Here is a 20159-nt window from a genome sequence, read left to right as displayed (position 1 = left end):
TTTCTAGTATCATGGAAACAGGGTTTTACGCCGACATTACACACAGAAAAATACATACTACACGCAGGTAACACTTACTTGTTTCAAGTATTTCAAAAGTTCATATAATTGTAAATCTATCAAAGTTCTTTACAAGCATTAAATTTATTTAAAATATGTTTTGAATTCTCTAGTAAGTTTAATACTTCAATTAAGATTATTATAATAAATTAAAACAAATTCGATTATATACTATAAAGTCGCTTTTTTAATCAATTTTATAATATTCTTAAAAAAAAAATAAATTCTTGTTTTGAGTACATAATAAATTTTTCTAAAATTTATAATAATTATATTTTAAGATTATTATCAAGAAAATATTTTTTGTTAAAGATAACCATTACTTAAAATTTAAAAAGAAGAAAATAAATTAAGTAATCACTTTTCTTAGCAATAGAAATAATATTTTTCTGTGTGTACCACACATACCTCATTTGAGAAACAATTCGCACCGAAATTCGATATTCAATTATAAGTCCACGGTTGAATATCAGTGAAAATATTCCGTCATACAATCGCGACGGCAATCGCTCGTCTTTATTTAATTCAATGTTCCTAATTATCCCGAAAGCCGTTCACGCGTAAAACTTGTTTTCGAATAAGCGAAATAATGACATGACACGCAGGTAGGTGAGAGGGACGGAAGTCGACGCGCTAGTTGAAAACAAAACACGAGAGTGGTGTGGCTATGACCACGGTTGCCAGGTCTCCAGATTTCGATTGGAGACTCCAGTTTTTGGGACCAATCTCCAGTTCTCCAGCAAACGGGAAAAATCTCCAGTTTTTCGCTCGCGTGGAGTATTTATTAATTGCATATTTAAATTACGCGGAAAGTAATAAGAAAGTCTGTGATTATGTTCGGAGTTTATGTTATTTTACGAATAATAAAAAAGTTTGTAATTGTGTTCGCACTGTATGTAATCTTGTAATAATAATAAAAAGATCTCTGTGATCGTGTCGACACTTTATGTTGGATAAATATTAATAACAAAAAGCAAGTCTGCAACAGTAGTCGCAAAACACGAATTAACCCTGCGTCTTTTTTCCTCTTTTTTTTTCAATGAAACAATTGGCCGGCCTCCAGTCGAAATATGAAACCTCCAGCGCACGGACCTTCGGGCCCCAGCTGTACAGTGCTCGGGATCTGGCAACCGTGGCTATGACGTAGCAGTGACGGGTGGTGCCGAGGGTACGGTCAACGTAATACTACAAACGCTTTGAATTCTTTGATCAGTCAATTCGTAAAATTTTGTCCTCTGATCATCCATTTTGCGCATCTCGGGAACAAAACCCTTATATTCTTACATCATACTTTAAAGTATTCTTTAATTGATCAATTCATAAAATTCATTCTTTCAATTGATCAACGAAGATTTTTCAGCGTTAAGTGGATCGCATCCTCGGAATATGTGTTGCACTTGATGTTCGCAACGCTCGCGAACAATATTTCATCCTTGTTGTTTATCAAATGTTAAACTCAGTTAAACGATAAAGATAAAATAATATTCGCGAACGTTGCAAACGTCAAGTGAAACGCGCCTAGCAAAGTGGAGAGTCAGCGCGCGGCGTAGCGCTGTGACGTAGCGCTACGTAGACGTGACGTTGCGGTGACGCGAGGTAGGGCATACTCGGCAAACTTCACAGTTCACACCTATAATAACGCAACCTTCGCGCGAGGAGCGCCCTGCGCTACTGCGTCACTTCGCCTGCTGGCAATTCGATGATCGTGGCAAGTATTTTACCGTTGAAAATCTCGATTACGCAGAAAATCAGAGCAAGGGGTATTTCTGATATTTCGGTTTAGATTCATTCACGCATCGCGGCGTTCGAATGAGTTAGAAATAACAGCGTTATGAATAATACATCTGAATAAGCAAAGATATTTTTAGAAAAAAATGGCAGCTCGAGGAAAAACGATCGTATTATTCTAGTCGCGTTATCTATTCTATAATCAGTGTAATATATGATATCGAAGAATGTATTTGATCGCAATCGAATATAATTTAATATAAACGTCTATTATTGAATCTGTTTTAACGTTTCGTTCTCACTTCCAACCGGATAATGTATTTCGAAAACGTACAGATAGAAACACGAGTTAATAACACGAGTCAAACGAGAAAGCAAAACGATATAAAAAAGTTGTCGGTATATCGTAACGTGACAATGCAAGCTGGGTTTTCCTCGAAACGCTACGTTATAAACAAGCCAGTCACGACGCAAAGCTGTCGACACGTAATACATTCCTTGATGACTTCCTCGAACAAATTTTTGTGTTGTGCTTCTCTCTTTTCGTTCAAGATTATTAATAAGTTCAAAATGAAATAATATAACAATGTCAAAGCACAAAACAATCAAAGACGTTATCTTCTAACATATACAGTGAGTGCATAAAGTATTCGTACAGAGAAAATATTTTAAAAAAACTTTATTTTTAAAAAATAAATATTATCCAGTGAGAAATGAGTCATCGAATTGATGTCGAATCGATATAAATTCGATGATTTTAACATCAATTTGACGTCGATTTGACGTTTAATTAACGATCATTTCTTGTTGGATAATTAACAATTTATTCATAAAGAATAAAATAGACTGTATGTTTCTTAAAATTATATACACTAACATGATATGTATTAATTATACAAAATATATCATCCGAAAAAAATAAGCGAAAATTAAAAGTTGTATTGTTTGAATGCTCAAAAAGTATTCGTACAGACGAGAAATTTAGCTTCCAAAATCAGGAATACATGCGAAGCTCGTTTGTTTATATTAGAACAGAATGTATTCATTGTATAAAATTGCTAATTAATGTTTATTTTCTACAAATAAAGCTTTTTTTATAATAAATTTCCTTGTATGAATACTTTTTGCTCTCACTGTACATATAGTTCTAAATATATTCACGGATGACATGTTTATTTTACAATCGCGAGTTTAATAGGAAATATTGTTCACTGAGAAACCGAGACGCATTAACACTATTAATCACGTTTCTTCCCCCCCCCCCCCTCCCCTCTCAACATAATTTCTATTAAACTATATATTACCATTTCTATTGCTTCTAGCTTTATTGCTGCTTACCATAACGGGTAACACTTTCAAGGACGATACTAATCTGAATTTAAAAGTTTTCGATTTGCGTTAGTTACTACGTTTAAAGATACTCTATTATTAATATTATAAGATACTATTGAATTAATGAAAAATACATGAATTTTATATACATGTATATATAAAATTTATGTATTTTATAGTTGAATATATTATGAATAATGGTATCTTATAATATTAACAATAGAATACTTTTAAATACCATGAATAATACAGGTCAAAAACTTTTGACGATTTCAGACTGGTGTCTCTGACAATAAAATCGAACGTCTCGTGCTACGACAAAACAGCAATGAAGTGAGGAATAAAAACAGTAATAGGCATGAATATGTATACAATTCAATTTCAAGTCAAAAGTACTCAGCTCTGCTATTATAGCCAACCGACAGGCTTGAAAAATTCGTCGTACGACGAAAATGCATAAATGAAATAACGGCCTAATAGCGTCTTCTTGAACGCACCTTAAAAGCTATAGGAGCATGTTACGTGAACAAACCTAAAGAGAATTCTGAGTACGCGATCATAAAAATGGGGAGTGTGATGTAACGCATAAAGCAAAGTCTCGACGCATCTTCCAAGTTCGTGGTACATACATCGCGCGTATTTATCAGAAGTGTCGAATAAAGTGACGATTTTTACGTTAATTATCATCGCGCGCGCGCGTGCGTGCGTGCGTGCGTGCGTGCGTGCGTGCGTGCGTGCGTGCGTGCGTGTGTGTGTGTGTGTGTGTGTGTGTGTGTGTTTCTTGTGGATGTTTCAAGGAGCGACAGAGAGAGAGGAGAAACTGTGGCGACGGTACATCGGCGCTGGTGAGTAAATCATTCCTGTTGCTCACATGACTCAGCGAATTAGGTTAGACGCACTAGTGCATGTAATTAAAGTCATTGTACACTAATTTAATCTGAGTCTAAAAGTGAAATGTAGTTATTTTGAATTATAAGATACATATTTTTATTATTACTTAATAGCACAATCAAATGCATTGAGGATTTCACGGTTTTCAACTCGTATTTATATTTATATTAAACACACATTTTTATGTTTATTTATGTACCATCTCTAATATGCACGATGTGCGTCCAATCGAATTTGTTATAACTTGATGCTAAATTGTTCATCTATTCACAACTTCGATTGTCATTTTAACTCTAGTGATTCGAGTTAGGTTCGTACTGGATATACCATAGACTTATAACAGGCCTCTCTTATTTTAGCTCCGGAATCAAAACGCAGAGCCATCGATGCAAAAAGATTCAATATTAGTAAAATTTTGTAAAGTGATGAATAAACTGCTCAAACGCGTATCAACACTTTACAGTCCTCGAAATCTTAATCACATTGATTTTTTTGTGTCGATAGCTTTGCGTTTTGGCTCCGGAGCTAAAATTGGACAGGCCTGACTTATAATAAGATACCTAGAGCCAGTATAACTCCATGGTAGAAGTGAAGCCGACAGAACAGGAGAGTGAATGAGAGCAAAAATAACGGTGAAGAATCTCTATTCTTCTCCATTACTGTGAATATGGGCGCGTAAAAGGAGGATAGCAATTCTCCGATGCATATTTTGCATCTTTTTCACCTTCTGTCGTCTTCACTTCTATTCGAGGGATCAACCACTATAGCAATTAATATACAATCAGTGTACTGTATTTCTTTAGAAATATATTGCCGCAGTACAGTAATAAAATAGATAATGCTAGCAATAGCAGTACTAGCAATACACTAACAATATGCTAACAATAACACAAGCAATGAGTACACAGCAATGCATTAACATTACTCGGTAATATTGTGCACAATAGGTGGCAATACATAGGAAACAATACTAACAATACAATAGCAATAATAGCAATAGTGTGTTGTATTGCCATAATTAATAATCACTGTACGTTAGTAGTGGTTGATCCTTAGCTTCTATCATAGGGAATTTCACTAGGAAAAATTTGATTGGAAATTTGGGAAAACTGACAATTAAGCGCAAATTGTTTTAAATACACTGCCGGAAATTGAAATCCCAACACCATGAAGGAGTTGTGCTAGATGAATAAAAGTTACACAGAATATTTGTTCACATAAGTTATTTTATTGATATCTATTACAAGGTCACAATTCACAGGATACGAGTGTAGCGCCATATAAACATTAAGTATATTCCGACTTAATGCCCACTGTATTCACCTCTATGTTGAATGCAGGCCTCTAAACGTGCATGCATCCGATCGTAGAGGTGTCGGATGTCATCTTGTGGAATGGCATTCCACTTGTAATAGATATCAATATAATAACTCATGTAAACAAACATTCTGTGTAACTTACATTCATCTAGCTACAACTCCTTCATGGTGTTGGGATTTCAATTTCCGGCAGTGTACTTTTAGTGTGAATCATATATGTAATATATGGTGTGAATCCTTTTAAAGCTTAAGAGAGAAAGAAGTTATCATGATAACAACGAATATGTAATTAATTATATGTATATGTATCAACTTCAAAAATTAAATCAAATTAAATTTAGTTAAATTTTTTAATCAAAGATATTCTTATTGACATCTCAAACTATTAATTATTTTTATAAGGTGTTTAGCATCAAAATTATTAAATTGGTTATTATTGCCAAGGTAATATGTGATTACTATTCTAGTTCTGTTCATAACTGTGTTTCAAGACTGAAAACGATTACGGCGCGCGGTTTGTAAAATTGGATATGTATATAAATTTACACTGAAATACTTAAGCACTAAGATCCGCTTTGATCGAAAATAGGATTATTTCTCTTAATTGATAAATTAAAAAATTTCCATTTGTGTCTCGGTGCGAAAGCAATTCAGACGATAACGCAGTCATAAAAAGAAATTGTAAGCAACGGATTGACAATCGTTCGCTTGATGGACGTTTCCCGATCTTTTTCAATTTATTTCCCGGCAAATAAAATGATAAAAAGCGCACGAATTGATTGGTTCTATGTCGTAGTATGTTAAATTTTCTTTTTATGACTGGATGAGTGCAAAAAATGATGACAAATGGTAATAATTAAATGAGAATAGAAATTGGATATTATAAAAGTTATATTCCTGTTATTAAATATCTTCATAATAGTTTTAATATTTTCATCTTTTATCCCATTTTTAAAAAATTATATATATTGACTCCTTTTTCTCTGAAAGTCCGTAAAATGGATTTTATAATGTAGATTTAACACCAGCACATTTTTTTAAATAGATTTAATTTTTTTACAGAGAATAAGACTCCAGTAATGCAGCTCCGTCGTACTTCATCTTGGTAAGTCACATTCTATTTTCTACAGATCTATTTTCTTAATGCTATTCTATTCTAAATGCAACAGATAATATAAAACTGCAACTGCAGTGAAAAGGTAAAAAGCAGGAGCTCTCTCCGATTAAAATATCGGAAAACTGGGTGTTATGAAAAAGAAAGTTGTAAGTTTCTTCCTCTCTATTTCGTATATCTATAAAAATTTCTATAATAACCTTTTAAAATCGACAAATAATGTATTAAATTCGAGCCCATTCCCGTTGATTGAACATTCATCCGTTCCAACATTATCAAATTTAAGATAAGACTATATTACGCCCGTTTCACGCGTCCTGTCTTTACAAGCTCACTCGTACGCAAAGTTAAATTATAAGCTCAACTGTGCCGTGATTTGAGTCTATTCCGTAGATAACACCCCACGAACGACTACTCCGCATAAATCTTGTTAAAACCTTCACGCAGCCACGACATCGTCTTCAAGTTTATCTTCTTCGGCTTTGCATTCGCGACACTTTGCTAAGAAATTAAAAGGCAAGTAGCTAAACTATTTTTTATGAATTAAAATACAGAGATGTATTTAGTATCTCTATTATATGCTAATTAAAAAATAATAAAGATAATAATAATATTGAGATATATTTCCTGCTGAAATAGAAACCTTATTTACAATGCGCGACCAATCATACGTTTATTTATATTAGAAATTTTGTTTCTGTTTGTTCGTAATTTACCGCGTAGTAAGAAATACGAGAATATTTTTAATGAAACAAGCACAGTAAATTTTTATTTAAATCTTTGCTCTTCTAATTTTAAATCCTTCTCACAAAGCTTTTCAGATAATACATTTTAAATACATATTACGTCGTTGAATATTTATTACATAACCATATTGACGTTAGACATATGATAGAGATGTAAACTAATGATTCAGTGATCATCTCGTTTTTGAAAGAAATAAAAAAGAAATGTGAGCACTTATTAATTTCATCCACTTAATGCTTTTATTTCGTGCTTTATGACGGAATATGAAGATTAATAGTCAGCCATTGTTTGCAGTAGTCGCATCCCCTCTCGTTTCCGCGAAGCGACGAAATGCACGAGAGTGGGCCGGAGGGGATGAAAGAGGGTCGTGAGCTGTTAAGCTTAAGCTAACTCACTTGTCTTGGCGGCGTGAAGGATATACCGAACGATCTTCTAAACACCGTCGCGGATATTTCATCGAGTTCGAAGATTAAAGGACTCTTGAAGTACCCTGGGGCGAAGATAGAATGGACATGAGGACGCGGGGGATGGTTACCATCACCCAGGATGGACAGCTTGTCTCGAGCGTCGTAACGAGGAAAAGGGCGCTGATGAATTCGCATTGCGAAGAAACCGCTCTCGAAATGTTAACCTTTGTACCGGCCGATCTTTATTTTTTCAACAAAATGTTCCTGAGTGACATAAATAAAGTCACCACAGATCGCTGAAAAGCTCTACCTTTCAATATTAGAGAGCACTCAAGATCAGAAAATGGAATATATATAAGAAAGATGAGTCGGAAAGAATATCAAGTTTATGGTATTGAAATTCCGTCAACATTGTAGGAGAAAAAGTAATTTATATTTGACGAAGATTGATAAAGACATAGATACTATGACATAAATCATATTTACGGAATACATTATTATTTTTAAGATAAAGTTTTCCTTCCAAAAACTTACATATATGTAACAAATGCCAAGAGAAAATTATAGAGAGAAAATGATTTATTCTATGGATTCATAGATTACTATTACTTATATAATATATATTTTTACTTCAAGCAAGAAAATCATATTATATAGATTTTATCTCGGCAGAATTCTGCATAAAGAATTAAATATAAATTTTAGCTATAGATTTGCAAAACGTTTCTTTATAAAAGTTCATATAAGATCTTATTAATATTAATGTTGCTTTGTGTAAATTACTTCTTTTGGAATGTGTAAGTTCGATATTTTGTCTTGACATATATTAATAATATTGTTAGATATCTAATCGTAAAAGTTATTATCAAAAAGCAAAAAGAATTGAAATCTATATGGTTTAAAATAAAGTTTCTATATAGTTTAAAATAAAGTTTAAGATAAAATTTAAGAAATGAGTTTCTCAGAGAAGTTGTTAGTTACGCCAGTGATTCCTTCGAGGAATATAGACAGAGTCCTCGAGTAGCGTGCAACATTTGTTCCTGGGAAGAATCACTTTAGCTTCATCAAGGAAGCGACGCGTCTGGCCTTTGCAATGAACAATCGTGGTCGTGTCCTCTCTTTTAGTTCCGTGCAATTTCTTGCAGCGCAAAATCGTGTAGGAATACAGAAATTAAATTTTTGAATGAGAAACAAGGAGACGTTACACTGCAATATTTTCTACTTTGAGTTGAGGAATGTAGATATTACCAGAGTAGACGCATTAGATTTCGTATATTTCCAAGTTCTTCAAGTTTTATGAGACGAGACACTTTATTTATATTTGTGAAATGTATAAAACATTTTTGTGACTTTATATAATTAAAATTTATATTTAATTCTTCATACAGAATTATGCCGAGATAAAATCGATATAATATAATCTTCTTGCACAAATTAGAAAGAAACTGCTCAAGCAATCGTAATTTGTGAATTCATGTAAATACTATTTTTAGATTTTTCTAACATGAAAATTAAAGTGCTAGTAATGTATTAAAAAATTAGATTTTAAAATAATGTAAAGATAAAAAATATAACTCTTAAGTTTCGAATATTTTGCAAATTAAAAAATAGATACGTATTACACAAAAAACTTATCTGATTTGCAAAAAACAGAATCGCATTTTTAAGCAAAGACTGACATCGTTATAAATAACGGATTCTGATATCATATTATAAAGTTACATAAAAAAAGCACAAGTTACAATAAACATCTGTCTGTTCACCATCTTCATCGAAAAGCAACTTTCCAGTTTCTAACAAAGCAAGTTTTCTTCATAAGACTATGTATTAGTATCACACACGCTTTGAATATTTTATATATATCTCTCAATCTCTTTTCTTTTGTGCAGCGCAGCTTTTTTAGATATGCCCGAAGGCTTTAATTTTTTGACGATCTTTTTAAAATTCTCTAACGAAGCGATTCAGTCAAGGTTCTTTGTAACGCGTATTTGTTTTTCAATTTGCAAAATATTTTAAAAAACCTCAAGAATCAAAGTTATTTAAAGAGAAACTATAATTAAAATTAAATGTTATGTAAAGTTCCATGGAAAATCATGTAGAAATCTTTTTTCAAATCTTTTTTATGTCTCTATTTTTTTTAATAGGTCGCGGAACTCTTTCCACAATTCACTATCTGATTCCGTTCGAGTTCCGCTAAAAAACGGGACAGTCTCGTAAAAAAAATACGCTGCGATAGAATGTTATAGGTGGAAGTTAACTTCGCGACCGGAAACTTGAGAGCGATAAAATTTACCCCCAATTTCACTCGAGGGAGATATCCAACTCTTCCACACTCGCTATTACTGCTGGTCGATCTTCGCGAGTGAACTCGCGATAAATACTAATTAACCTGCTATATGTGCCGCCACGAGATAAGGCGCGACATTCTTTAATTGTTCTTATACTCTGGCTTACGAAATTAGGAATGAGATCGAAGATCTCACGAAAGGATTTTGCGAAACGAAATTGTATGCATACGACATCGCAAGGAATAACATAAAAATGTAGAATTTAAATCAGGCTGTAACAGGATTCATGAGATTCAATCTACATGAAAGAAATATTATAGAACAAAAAAGTATACATATAAGAGAGATGAGACTGAAGCTGCTATATATTTTAGATACATACGATGTACATTAATATGAAATTACCTGAGTTCCCTTTATAAATAGCGCTTACAAGTATCTTTCACTATTAATCAAAATGTGAATTTTAAAATCTAGACGGAATTATTTTCGCTCGATGATTAAACAAACTTATATAAGTATAATTTAAAATTACAAACAAATTTAATTACTTTAATCAATGAGATTATATTAATGCGATTTTTATAGCTTTAAAATATTTCATGAGTTTATCTAACTATTCCGTATGATTCTTCCGGGATAAAATCCGCTTTCTAATAAACGTCTGTGAAACAAGTGTGCACCGAGGTGTGCACTCGCACACTCGTGCAATACTCAAGAGGCGAACACCACTTTGGGAAATTGCTAGCCCTTCCTAAACTGCCCTTTCATGGTCATCACTTCTTCCTCTGATCTATTATACTTGATACATAATTCATTGTCAAAGAAACTTCCACGTACAAGCTGTTTGATTGTACGAAATAGTTTTAAGTTTGACTTAATATGTCTGAGATGATTATCGGTGTAATATATTATCTATAATATCAATTATGGGTCTTAATTCTTTGATTAATTTTTTTTTCAAACAATATCTTTATTCTTCTCAAATTAAATTGAAAGAGGTCTTTCGCAAAATGTTTACTGCCAAAAATATTGTAAAATAATTCACATGTAATTAATTCATAAAGTGTTTCTTAGATTAATATTGTACAATTCTGTGGCTTCCCAGATTTATTTTAAGCGATCTTTTAGGTATTGTTAGCAATTTTAGCAGATTTTATTAAACTTTGCGAAAGAAAGCAAAATTAACATATTTAATTAGTGTCAGTTTTGCCTAGTTTATTTCTTCTCGGCTTGTGCCTTTGGATTATACTTTCTTGGTTATGTTAAACTTTCGTTCGAAAGTTTTATTTTGCTAAGAGACCAAGTTTTATCCTTGGTTTTATCTTATGAAATCTTAAGAGATTGTATAGATTTTTCCATGCAAGATGTTTCGGTAAAAAACACATGGCGTAATCATGAGACTATTCAACAGATGTTCGCATGGTTAAATTGTACTTCATGTACAGTGCAGCTTAAATATTTTTATAAATACGATAATAAATGTATTTTTTATTACATTTTGAAATAATATTTATTATTTAATGTATAATATTTCTATTTAATGTTTTATTTGATCAAGTATTATATTTTTTGTGTAACATTTTTTATTAATTACTAAAAACATAAATATTCTTTATCTATTATATATAAACTTTAATGTTTTTAAATTTATTATAAATTTTATTACACAGATTTAAGTATACGAAAGAAATATTTTACTCCGACTGAAATATAACTATTGATTCTTCAACATTAGATATTTTATTTAACCAAATATTCTGCAATAAAATAAAAAGTCATTTTTATCATTTCGCCAGTCAGGTTTCATAAATATGTATTGTACTGCTATCGTGAATGATATGGGCGCAAAGAGTAAGGCTTCCGTATGTTAGAAAATAAAATTTCTTGTGAGGAAACTTTGAATACTACTCGAGTTAAGATCGAACGAAAGATACAAGGCAATATAATATTTTCTGTTGTATCGACAATACCATGTGCATTTGAATGAACTCGTAGAAAACCAATTCACATATGTAACGACAGTTTTATTTAAAGATTGTACATTATTCGAAGAATATAAGATTCGTGAAGTTAGCACGACATTCTATTAATATAAAAAAAATAATAACAGTAGCACTTTTAATAGTTCTATATTTCCTTGTAAAAATAGAAAAAAATTCCTCATTTTATATACCTACTATAAAAAACCAAAATTAAAAATATAGGAGCTGAAACTCTGTTTATGTTATATAATATATATATATATATATATGTATATATATAATATATGTATATATCTATATATATATATATATGTATATATATAATATATGTATATATCTATATATATATATATATGTATATTGTCCGTTTTAATTTTTCTATGTACCTCTTTATCGTCTAATCGCAAGGATTATCTTTGGAAAGTTATAAGGGAACTTCTTCACAGAAAAGTTTGCACAAGCTATACTATGAGGAATTTGAGATATCACGCGGTAGTTTTTTCATGATTTTATGACCACTTAAGACCGCGAGACTTGTACGGCAGCAAACTAAGACCGCTGCTTCGCGTTGTTTGCATTTTCCCTTAAAGGGCCGCTTCGAGTGCTATGTGGGTCAGGATTACTGCAGCGTGTACTTTGTTTGCTGCTCGTCGCAGCTGTATGCTCGTGTAATACACCGACAAGTAGTTGAGTTCCGTGGCGAGGAAACCGACTCACTAAATTGGCACGACAAACGTATCTGTCGCAACTACTCCAATCTTTCGGTGTAACTTGTAAGCATTCCAATCTCATTCTAAAATAATTTAAATAGTTATGTATGACGTATAGATACATACATTTCGTAGATAACATTTAAAAATTCAAAAGGAAATACAAACAAAAAATCATGAATTGTCTGATTCTTCTCCAATAATAATCCTTGAGAAAAACGAAGCTTTATGCATTGTTAAATTGATAACGTCAAATTACATTTATTTGAATTATTTTTTATCATTTTTATAGATCATCATTGATGCTTCTATTATACTTAGGCCCAGTTTCACAACTGATGGTTAACTCTTAACCGAGGTTCAATTAATTCATTATCTCTTTTCAATTCTAGAATTGGAAAAAGATGAGAGATAAGTTGAACCTCGGTTAAAAGTTAACCGTGAGTTGTGAAATTGGGCCTTAATATATCATTAATTTAACTAAAACAAGTTAAATAAAAATTCAAGAAAATGTAATAAATTTAGCTAAAATTGGGTTTATTATTTATTACTGTAAGTGCATACGTTAATATGGAATTTACTTTAAAACTGAACTAATCACAGAAATGAACTGATTTGCATTGTAATAATAACAAAAAAAAGTATGCTATCTTTTCAGATATACATTCATTTTTTATTTTTATTTTATATGAATTATAGATATCATTCACGTTTTTCTTGTATTTAATCTATAAAATACACGATATAAAAAGATGACATAATTATTACACAAAATATTTTAAAGATTTTCCGTTATCGTGTTCACTCTCAACTTTGCAAATCAAAGCAGCTATCACGTTCATCACGATCGTTGTTGGCAAACAAGCGATTAATATCGTGTGTTAATCTCGATATAGGTTCTCGTTGTCGGCACATTCGAGCACGAGAGAGAGAGAGAGAGAGAGAGAGAAAGAGAGAGAGAGAGAGAGACCTGACTGTAAGTGGCTTTCGAAGGTGGCGAGTTCGTCGCCCAGAACGTTAACGAGATTATTAACGCATCCGCCTGTCCTCTAAAGTCTAAAGAGTCGTCTCGTCATGAGATGATCCCGAAAGAATCCTCGCCCTTTCCAGAGGTGAAACCGCGGCAATTAAGGCGACCCCGGCTCCTTTCCAATTCGGCGATCAAGAGAATCAGTCTCGTGAAAAGCTCGTCGCCTCATCATTTAAGTGCAGTGCAGATTAAATTAAAAAGTGTTTATCATAATTAAATCTAACAGCTATGATCAGTATTATACGCGATAAAGATATGTGGAATTGTAAAATCACACATTTTTTAATAACCTAAGTAATATAGATCCCGCACTAATTATGTGGAAAACGTGGTATTAGTCAAATTGGCTGAATATTTTATAATTTTTGAGATGATAATTGAAGTCCTTATAAATGCAATTATAAAAAATAGACAGATTTTGTTGAAGGTTGCTAATCGCACTAAAAAGCATCTACAGCACTATTTCTAATTGTTTTTAATCATTCTAATTATTTTTTTAGATATACAGATTTATCTAGTTATTTTTTTATATATTAGATAATTTTTTACTTTGCGTTGATTTAAAATATATCATATTTCTTTCATTTCGTATTTTTCTCTTGTCATATTACCATTACCAATACATTTATATCAATCGACAACATTATTTTAAGATGATACGATCTTCTTTTCTCTAAATAAAAAAAACTCTAAACGGGAATGATTTTTTCATGAGCGGAATAGACCGAAATGAACGGATGGTAGACACTACCGTTCAGAGAAATGGAACGGAAGGCAGTAAATTGCACGGAAGTACATTCGGCAGATTGGATTAGCATTTTATACGCGAAAAGCAAGCAGTCGTATGTGCGCGTATGTCACCGGTCAAGAATATGTAATGTCCACTCGATGTTAGTCAGTGAAACGTGCAAATATCGCTCGTGACGCAAAACGATACCGATAGAAAATTCATAACGAGTTTTTCCCCTGTACCAGAAACGTATACATATCGAATGCAAACGTCGCAGGACAGAATCAATTTAATATTGATCAAAGAAAATTCGTAAATGAAAGCCAACTTTCTAGACATGGGACACCCTGACAACGCACGTAATCTCAAACTTGCAAAATGGACACCGTTTTTTCGTTAGAAAGAAACTTTTCTCTAGGTTACATACAAGAAATCGGAAAACGGATTCTGGCGAAACTCGCGAGCTGTTCCCAATTCTTTTGGGCAAATTGGCCGGTGTGTAAAAAGATTTTTACCGTTCACCATAAGTGCGCTTTCGTATGTCCCGGTCGAAATGAGAAAGGCGAATTTGCCCTCAAATATCTTTCTGATATCAAGCCTGCTTGTGATATTTTTCACAGAAAAAAAATGATTCTGCATTTTCTTTTTACATTATCAAAGACTGTACATTGACGATATCATTATGCGATATATCGATAAGAATTCTTATATTTTATTTCTTTATTTGCATTGTGCTTTATCTCGTCATGCTTTTCTGCATATACTTATGGTTCTTTTGTATACATTAAACTAATAACGATTTTGATGTAAGTCGATTAGTAGAAGAAAATATTTATTATTTATAATTATAGTTAAGTTACATATAATAAGTTATATATGCGTTCAAGTAAATTATTTGAACGGTAAATGTAAAAGCTATATTAAAAAAAATTGTAACGCCTACAATTAAGTACTCTTAAATAACGCTGTTACATGTCTTAATAGATATTTACATTTAAATATCTTTTAATATTTATTACTAAAGCATTTACGACCACTTTAAGCCGCCAGTGCTTTATAAGTCGAATTTACGAGAGGATTAAAAATCAAATCGCAGTACGTAACACTTAAAAAAATTTGAACTGTAACGTATAAAAAAAATTAATAAATGGAAATAATCATTAAATATCGCATCATTATTTTCATCTTAGCAATGTTAATAAAAATTATAGTTTACATAAATTATAATTATTTATTTTTCAACTATTTATATCTAACTGTATTTGAGATGTTAATCGATTCCTATTGCAAATATACTTAAATTCAAGATTGCAAAAAATTAATTTATGTTACTTGTGAGCTCAAAATCATTCTCTATTAATAATTATAGCAGTAATATTTTTTAGAGTCTCAAGACAAACCTGAAGAGAGTAGATAACTTGGTCCACGACAGGAGTCAATTTTCACGAAAGTTGCGCGAGAGTTCGGAAAGAACGCTTGCAACTTCAGCAACCGGATGGTTCCCTGACAGCGAAAAATTTCCGTCCCTCATCAGAAACTTATGTATGCGTCACGGAAAATCGATCACATAGCTGCATCCAAATTTGCTATTTTGCAGACGTAAACGAATTTCGGTATATTTCTAGTTCAATTCGACTTTATCATGAATAGCAAGTTCAAAAATATATCTTAATGTGAACCGTAAGTTGTCATAGTTTAAAATGTTAATCTATAAATATACTGTAAATAATCTGTAAATAAACTGTCACATAATCATAATGATATATAAACATACTTAGATATTATCAAACCATTCGATACATTATTTATATAAAAATATATCGTATTAAGTAGAATTATATATATATATATATATAATATTTGCATATTTTATACTTTGTCATATTCTTAATTACATTTGTATATATATTTCTAAATATTATTTATCAGATTCTTTTGAAAATAAAGAGAAGCAAACCAGTTTTGACATAATAACTGGTTTATTTCTCAATTTAATGACATTAAAAAATTAATGAAGTAAAAATCAATTATATTTCATTATATATACACACACATATATATATATATATATATATATATATATATCTTGTTTTAATAAGATTCTAATTTCAAACTAATTATGTAAATTAATATTAATTATATATACTTAATTAATTATATAAATATGAATATTAAATTTTTCAAAATTATGATAAAATCATGGGATAACTAGATATAGTTCTTTTTCACAATGATATATTAATGTATTAATTTTCGTTAATATAAAATAATTATATATATAATCGGCAATAAAAATTAAAACCAGCCTTAATTACTCATAACATACAAGCATATATTGTAAAAAAAAGTAAATTTTTGTTAACACAATTAAATAATTTATCATTTATATTACTTTGAAAGATTTAACTTCGAATTATATAATCAGTTGCGAATTAGAATCGCGTTAAAGCAAGATACATACGTATAAAGAAAATAGAATCGACTCTATTACATTATTGACAATCGGCTCGCAATGCGTTAACTTACTCCTCTGTGCAAGATTCGGTCAATTCTGTGGGTTAGTTGATGTAGTACGTGCCTCAATAAAGCTAGCCGGTTGTTTCGAATCTCGCAGCTCGATTCGTCTATAACTCATGGTCGATGGACTAGCTAGAGCGTATTCGTTTTCGTTTTTCGTACATCCGATGCAAAGAGTCTGTTATAGATCGAACTGGTTTCAAGAGATACTCTCTCTTCCACTGTCTCGCTCTTTTCTATATCGTTCATTCCATCGTTTCTTCTCTCCATTCCCCCCTCCAGTTTTTTTCTCTTTCCTTCTCTCTATTCAAAGAGGAGATAGAGGATACAAAAAGATCGGAAAACCACAGGATCAGTAAGGAGACAGAAAAGAGGAACGAAATAGAGAGGGGGAGGAAGAGGAGAAGAGGGTAGAGCAACGAACATCCAGCTCGACATTCCACGAGATCTCCTCTATCTTCTTTCGATACTTTTTATCCCTCTTTATTCCGTCTGTTTCTTATCATGCCGCTGCTCTTCGCGTCGCTCTTCACGAGGAATCTCGACTGTCGTATCGACTACCAAGCGACTACATAAGACGGATATAAAGGCGTTCCGCAGGATACGAAACTTTATTCAGGAACTTAGGGCCTCAGTAGTCTTGAAAAGACCAAAGGAACAAGGCAGAAATACCACTGTACGGTGCTCACTCGACACACGAATTGATGTAGCATTTCCTTTTTTGTTATTTTTAGAAAGTCAATAATAGAGCTTTTTTCCGAAAGCATTTTTCCGATTTTATCGAAACATCAAACATTCTTGAGAATCACGATTTACACAACATCTTGTTTGACGCTGTTTCTTTATCTGTTTAGAAATTACGAACATGCACTTTGCCATATTACATAAATTATTATAATATAGCATAATATTACAAAAGGATCTATAATATTATGAATCATTTGCGCATACAATAAACAATTCTTAATGTCATGGAATATATAATGTTAATGGCAGATCGAATCATTATCTACGATTCAGAGAAATACTTAATATAAAAGTGACAGCCAGTCTTAGAATTATGCACTGAGAAAAATGGTCTGATTCGACTAAATAGTAATAATGATTAAAAAGTGGACGAATCACACACACAGAGTTTTCTGGTTAAATCTATTAGAATTCTAGTGGAGATAATTAGAATTCTGATTGATATAATTATTCTGGTAAAAGTAAAGGCCGGTTTATAATAGCCATTACCGTAATTCCGTGGCTGTAACCGTAGAGGCCGTTACCGTCATCTATAAAGGAGCGGTTTATAATAGCCGGTACGCCGCTGTTACGGCCGCAGTAAGGATAAAACCTGAAAAATTACAATATAAACTCACTTATAATATAAATAAATATAATCCGCCATACTACCTCTCATGAGACCACTCGAGCGGGCCGGACGTGTTCGATCGTCCCGTGTGTTGTATCACGTCAATTATATTTTTGGAAAAGCGTCGCCGGCTTCGACTGTGCCTTTGCAAAATAAATTTAAATTAAACAAAAAATGGATTTGTCCGAAGTTGCAGTGTGTGGAATATTTTTATCAATTTTGGGACTAGCATACACTGTATATGCAGACGAATCATTAATTAAAAAAATTAGGAGAAAACGCCGTTGGAGTGTACGCCCAATAAATCAAAGAAGGAAAGACACAGGAGATTTTCATAATTTATTCAAAGACATGGCGACAATGGATAAAGAACAGTTTATAAAGTACACAAGAATGTCAAAGACTAATTTCCACATTATTAGGACTAATAAAACATAGATTAGTGAAGCACAGCAGACGTGAGCCTATAAGTCCGGAGCATAGACTGGTTATTACATTATTGTAAGTGATAAGATCATTTAATTTTGATAATATCTTGTATAGAATTGTATATATTAATTTCGATGTAAATAATAATGTAGAACTTATATTATTGCAGCTATTTATCACAAGGTTGCAGTATGCAGGTAGTTGCGTGGTCTTTTTTGATTGGAAAAGCTATTGCATCTATTATAATCAAGGAAACTTGTGAAGCCATATGGGATGTTCTTAATCCCATATATTGCAAACAACCAACAGTGGAAGAATGGAAAGAGAAAGCGGACGAATTTGACAAACAATGGAATCTCCCTAACTGTTGCGGTGCAATTGACGGCAAATATATTACCATTCAGGCACCAAATAAATCAGGATCTGCCTTTTTTAATTACAAGAAAACATTCAGCATCGTCCTTATGGCTATGTGTGATGCTAACTACGTGTTTACACTTGTAGACATTGGAGCGTACGGCTCGTAAAGTGATGGTGCAGTGTTCTCAGAATCAGCTTTCGGACAAGAATTGGAATCCGGTAGGATAAAATTACCGGCGAGCACACCATTACCGGACACAGATATAAATTTTCCATATTATTTTGTTGGAGATGAGGCTTTTCCTCTAAAATCATATATTCTAAGACCTTATCCGGGAAGAAATTTAAATCAAGAAAAAAGAATTTTCAATTACCGGTTATCGAGAGCAAGGAGGACAATAGAAAATTCATTTGGCATTTTAGCATCAAGGTGGAGAATCTTGCGAAATAATATCATTACCGAAGTTGGTAATGTAGAAAAGATTACCGCTGCCACAATATGTTTACATAATTTTCTGCGTATTTCTGAAAAAAATGCCCAACTAGTGTATTGCTCTTCAAATTTTGCCGACACTGTTAGAGATGATGGTTACATCATAGAAGGCTTGTTTCGACAAGAACAAATTGATAATAGCTTTCACAGGATAGGACGCATGGGTGCGAATAATCCATCAAGATCTATCATTGCTCTACGTGACAGTATGGCACATTATCTTTCGCATGAAGGGACAGTTCCTTGGCAGTGGGCGCATATTTCAAGAGGATTCAGATCATCAAGATTGGAATGACATTTATAAGATATATCGAACTTTATTAATATATATACGAGGTGTGATCAAAAAGTAAGGTGACTTTTCATTTTTATAAAAAAATATTCATTTATTCATCCAAAATTATGTTGTCCCCTTCAAAATAATCCCCCTCTGATACAATGCACTTGTGCCAGCGCTTTTTCCAGTCGTCAAAACACTTCTGAAATGCACTTTTGGGTATTGCCTTGAGCTCCTCCAGCGATGCAGCCTTAATCTCCTCAATCGTCGCAAATCTTCGTCCTTTTATTATGACAGTATTGTTTTTTTGGCCAAAAACAATACTGTCATCATGCCTCAGCCACCACACACACATTCGCTGACACACGTGTCATACCCAAAACAT

At 32.4% G+C, this 20159-nt stretch overlaps 1 protein-coding gene and 1 pseudogene across 1 annotated transcript; one reads left to right on the top strand and one right to left on the bottom strand.

Annotated features, from left to right (window-relative positions):
- Nucleotides 1–12295: 12295 nt before the first annotated feature.
- Nucleotides 12296–15872, bottom strand: LOC108765455 (uncharacterized; annotated as a pseudogene).
- A 2694-nt stretch (nucleotides 15873–18566) lies between these two features.
- On the top strand, nucleotides 18567–19232 carry LOC108765211 (uncharacterized). Its single transcript, XM_018513809.1, has 4 exons — nucleotides 18567–18598; nucleotides 18654–18716; nucleotides 18814–19048; nucleotides 19149–19232. Exons 1-4 carry the CDS (start codon nucleotides 18567–18569, stop codon nucleotides 19230–19232), a joined length of 414 nt encoding a protein of 137 aa, XP_018369311.1.
- Nucleotides 19233–20159: the final 927 nt, after the last annotated feature.

This window comes from Trachymyrmex cornetzi, unplaced genomic scaffold (assembly GCF_001594075.2).
Source record: "Trachymyrmex cornetzi isolate Tcor2-1 unplaced genomic scaffold, Tcor1.1 scaffold117, whole genome shotgun sequence".
Lineage (NCBI taxonomy): Eukaryota > Metazoa > Arthropoda > Insecta > Hymenoptera > Formicidae > Trachymyrmex > Trachymyrmex cornetzi.
This window is presented reverse-complemented; position numbering and strand designations above follow the sequence as displayed.

Bases quoted from the DNA above. Each gene is read 5' to 3' on its own strand.
- LOC108765211 (XM_018513809.1), top strand. From the start codon at position 18,567: ATGGCGACAATGGATAAAGAACAGTTTATAAA. The intron at 18,599-18,653 runs GTACACAAGAAT...AATAAAACATAG, and splicing joins GATAAAGAACAGTTTATAAA to ATTAGTGAAGCACAGCAGAC. The intron at 18,717-18,813 runs GTAAGTGATAAG...ATATTATTGCAG, and splicing joins AGACTGGTTATTACATTATT to CTATTTATCACAAGGTTGCA.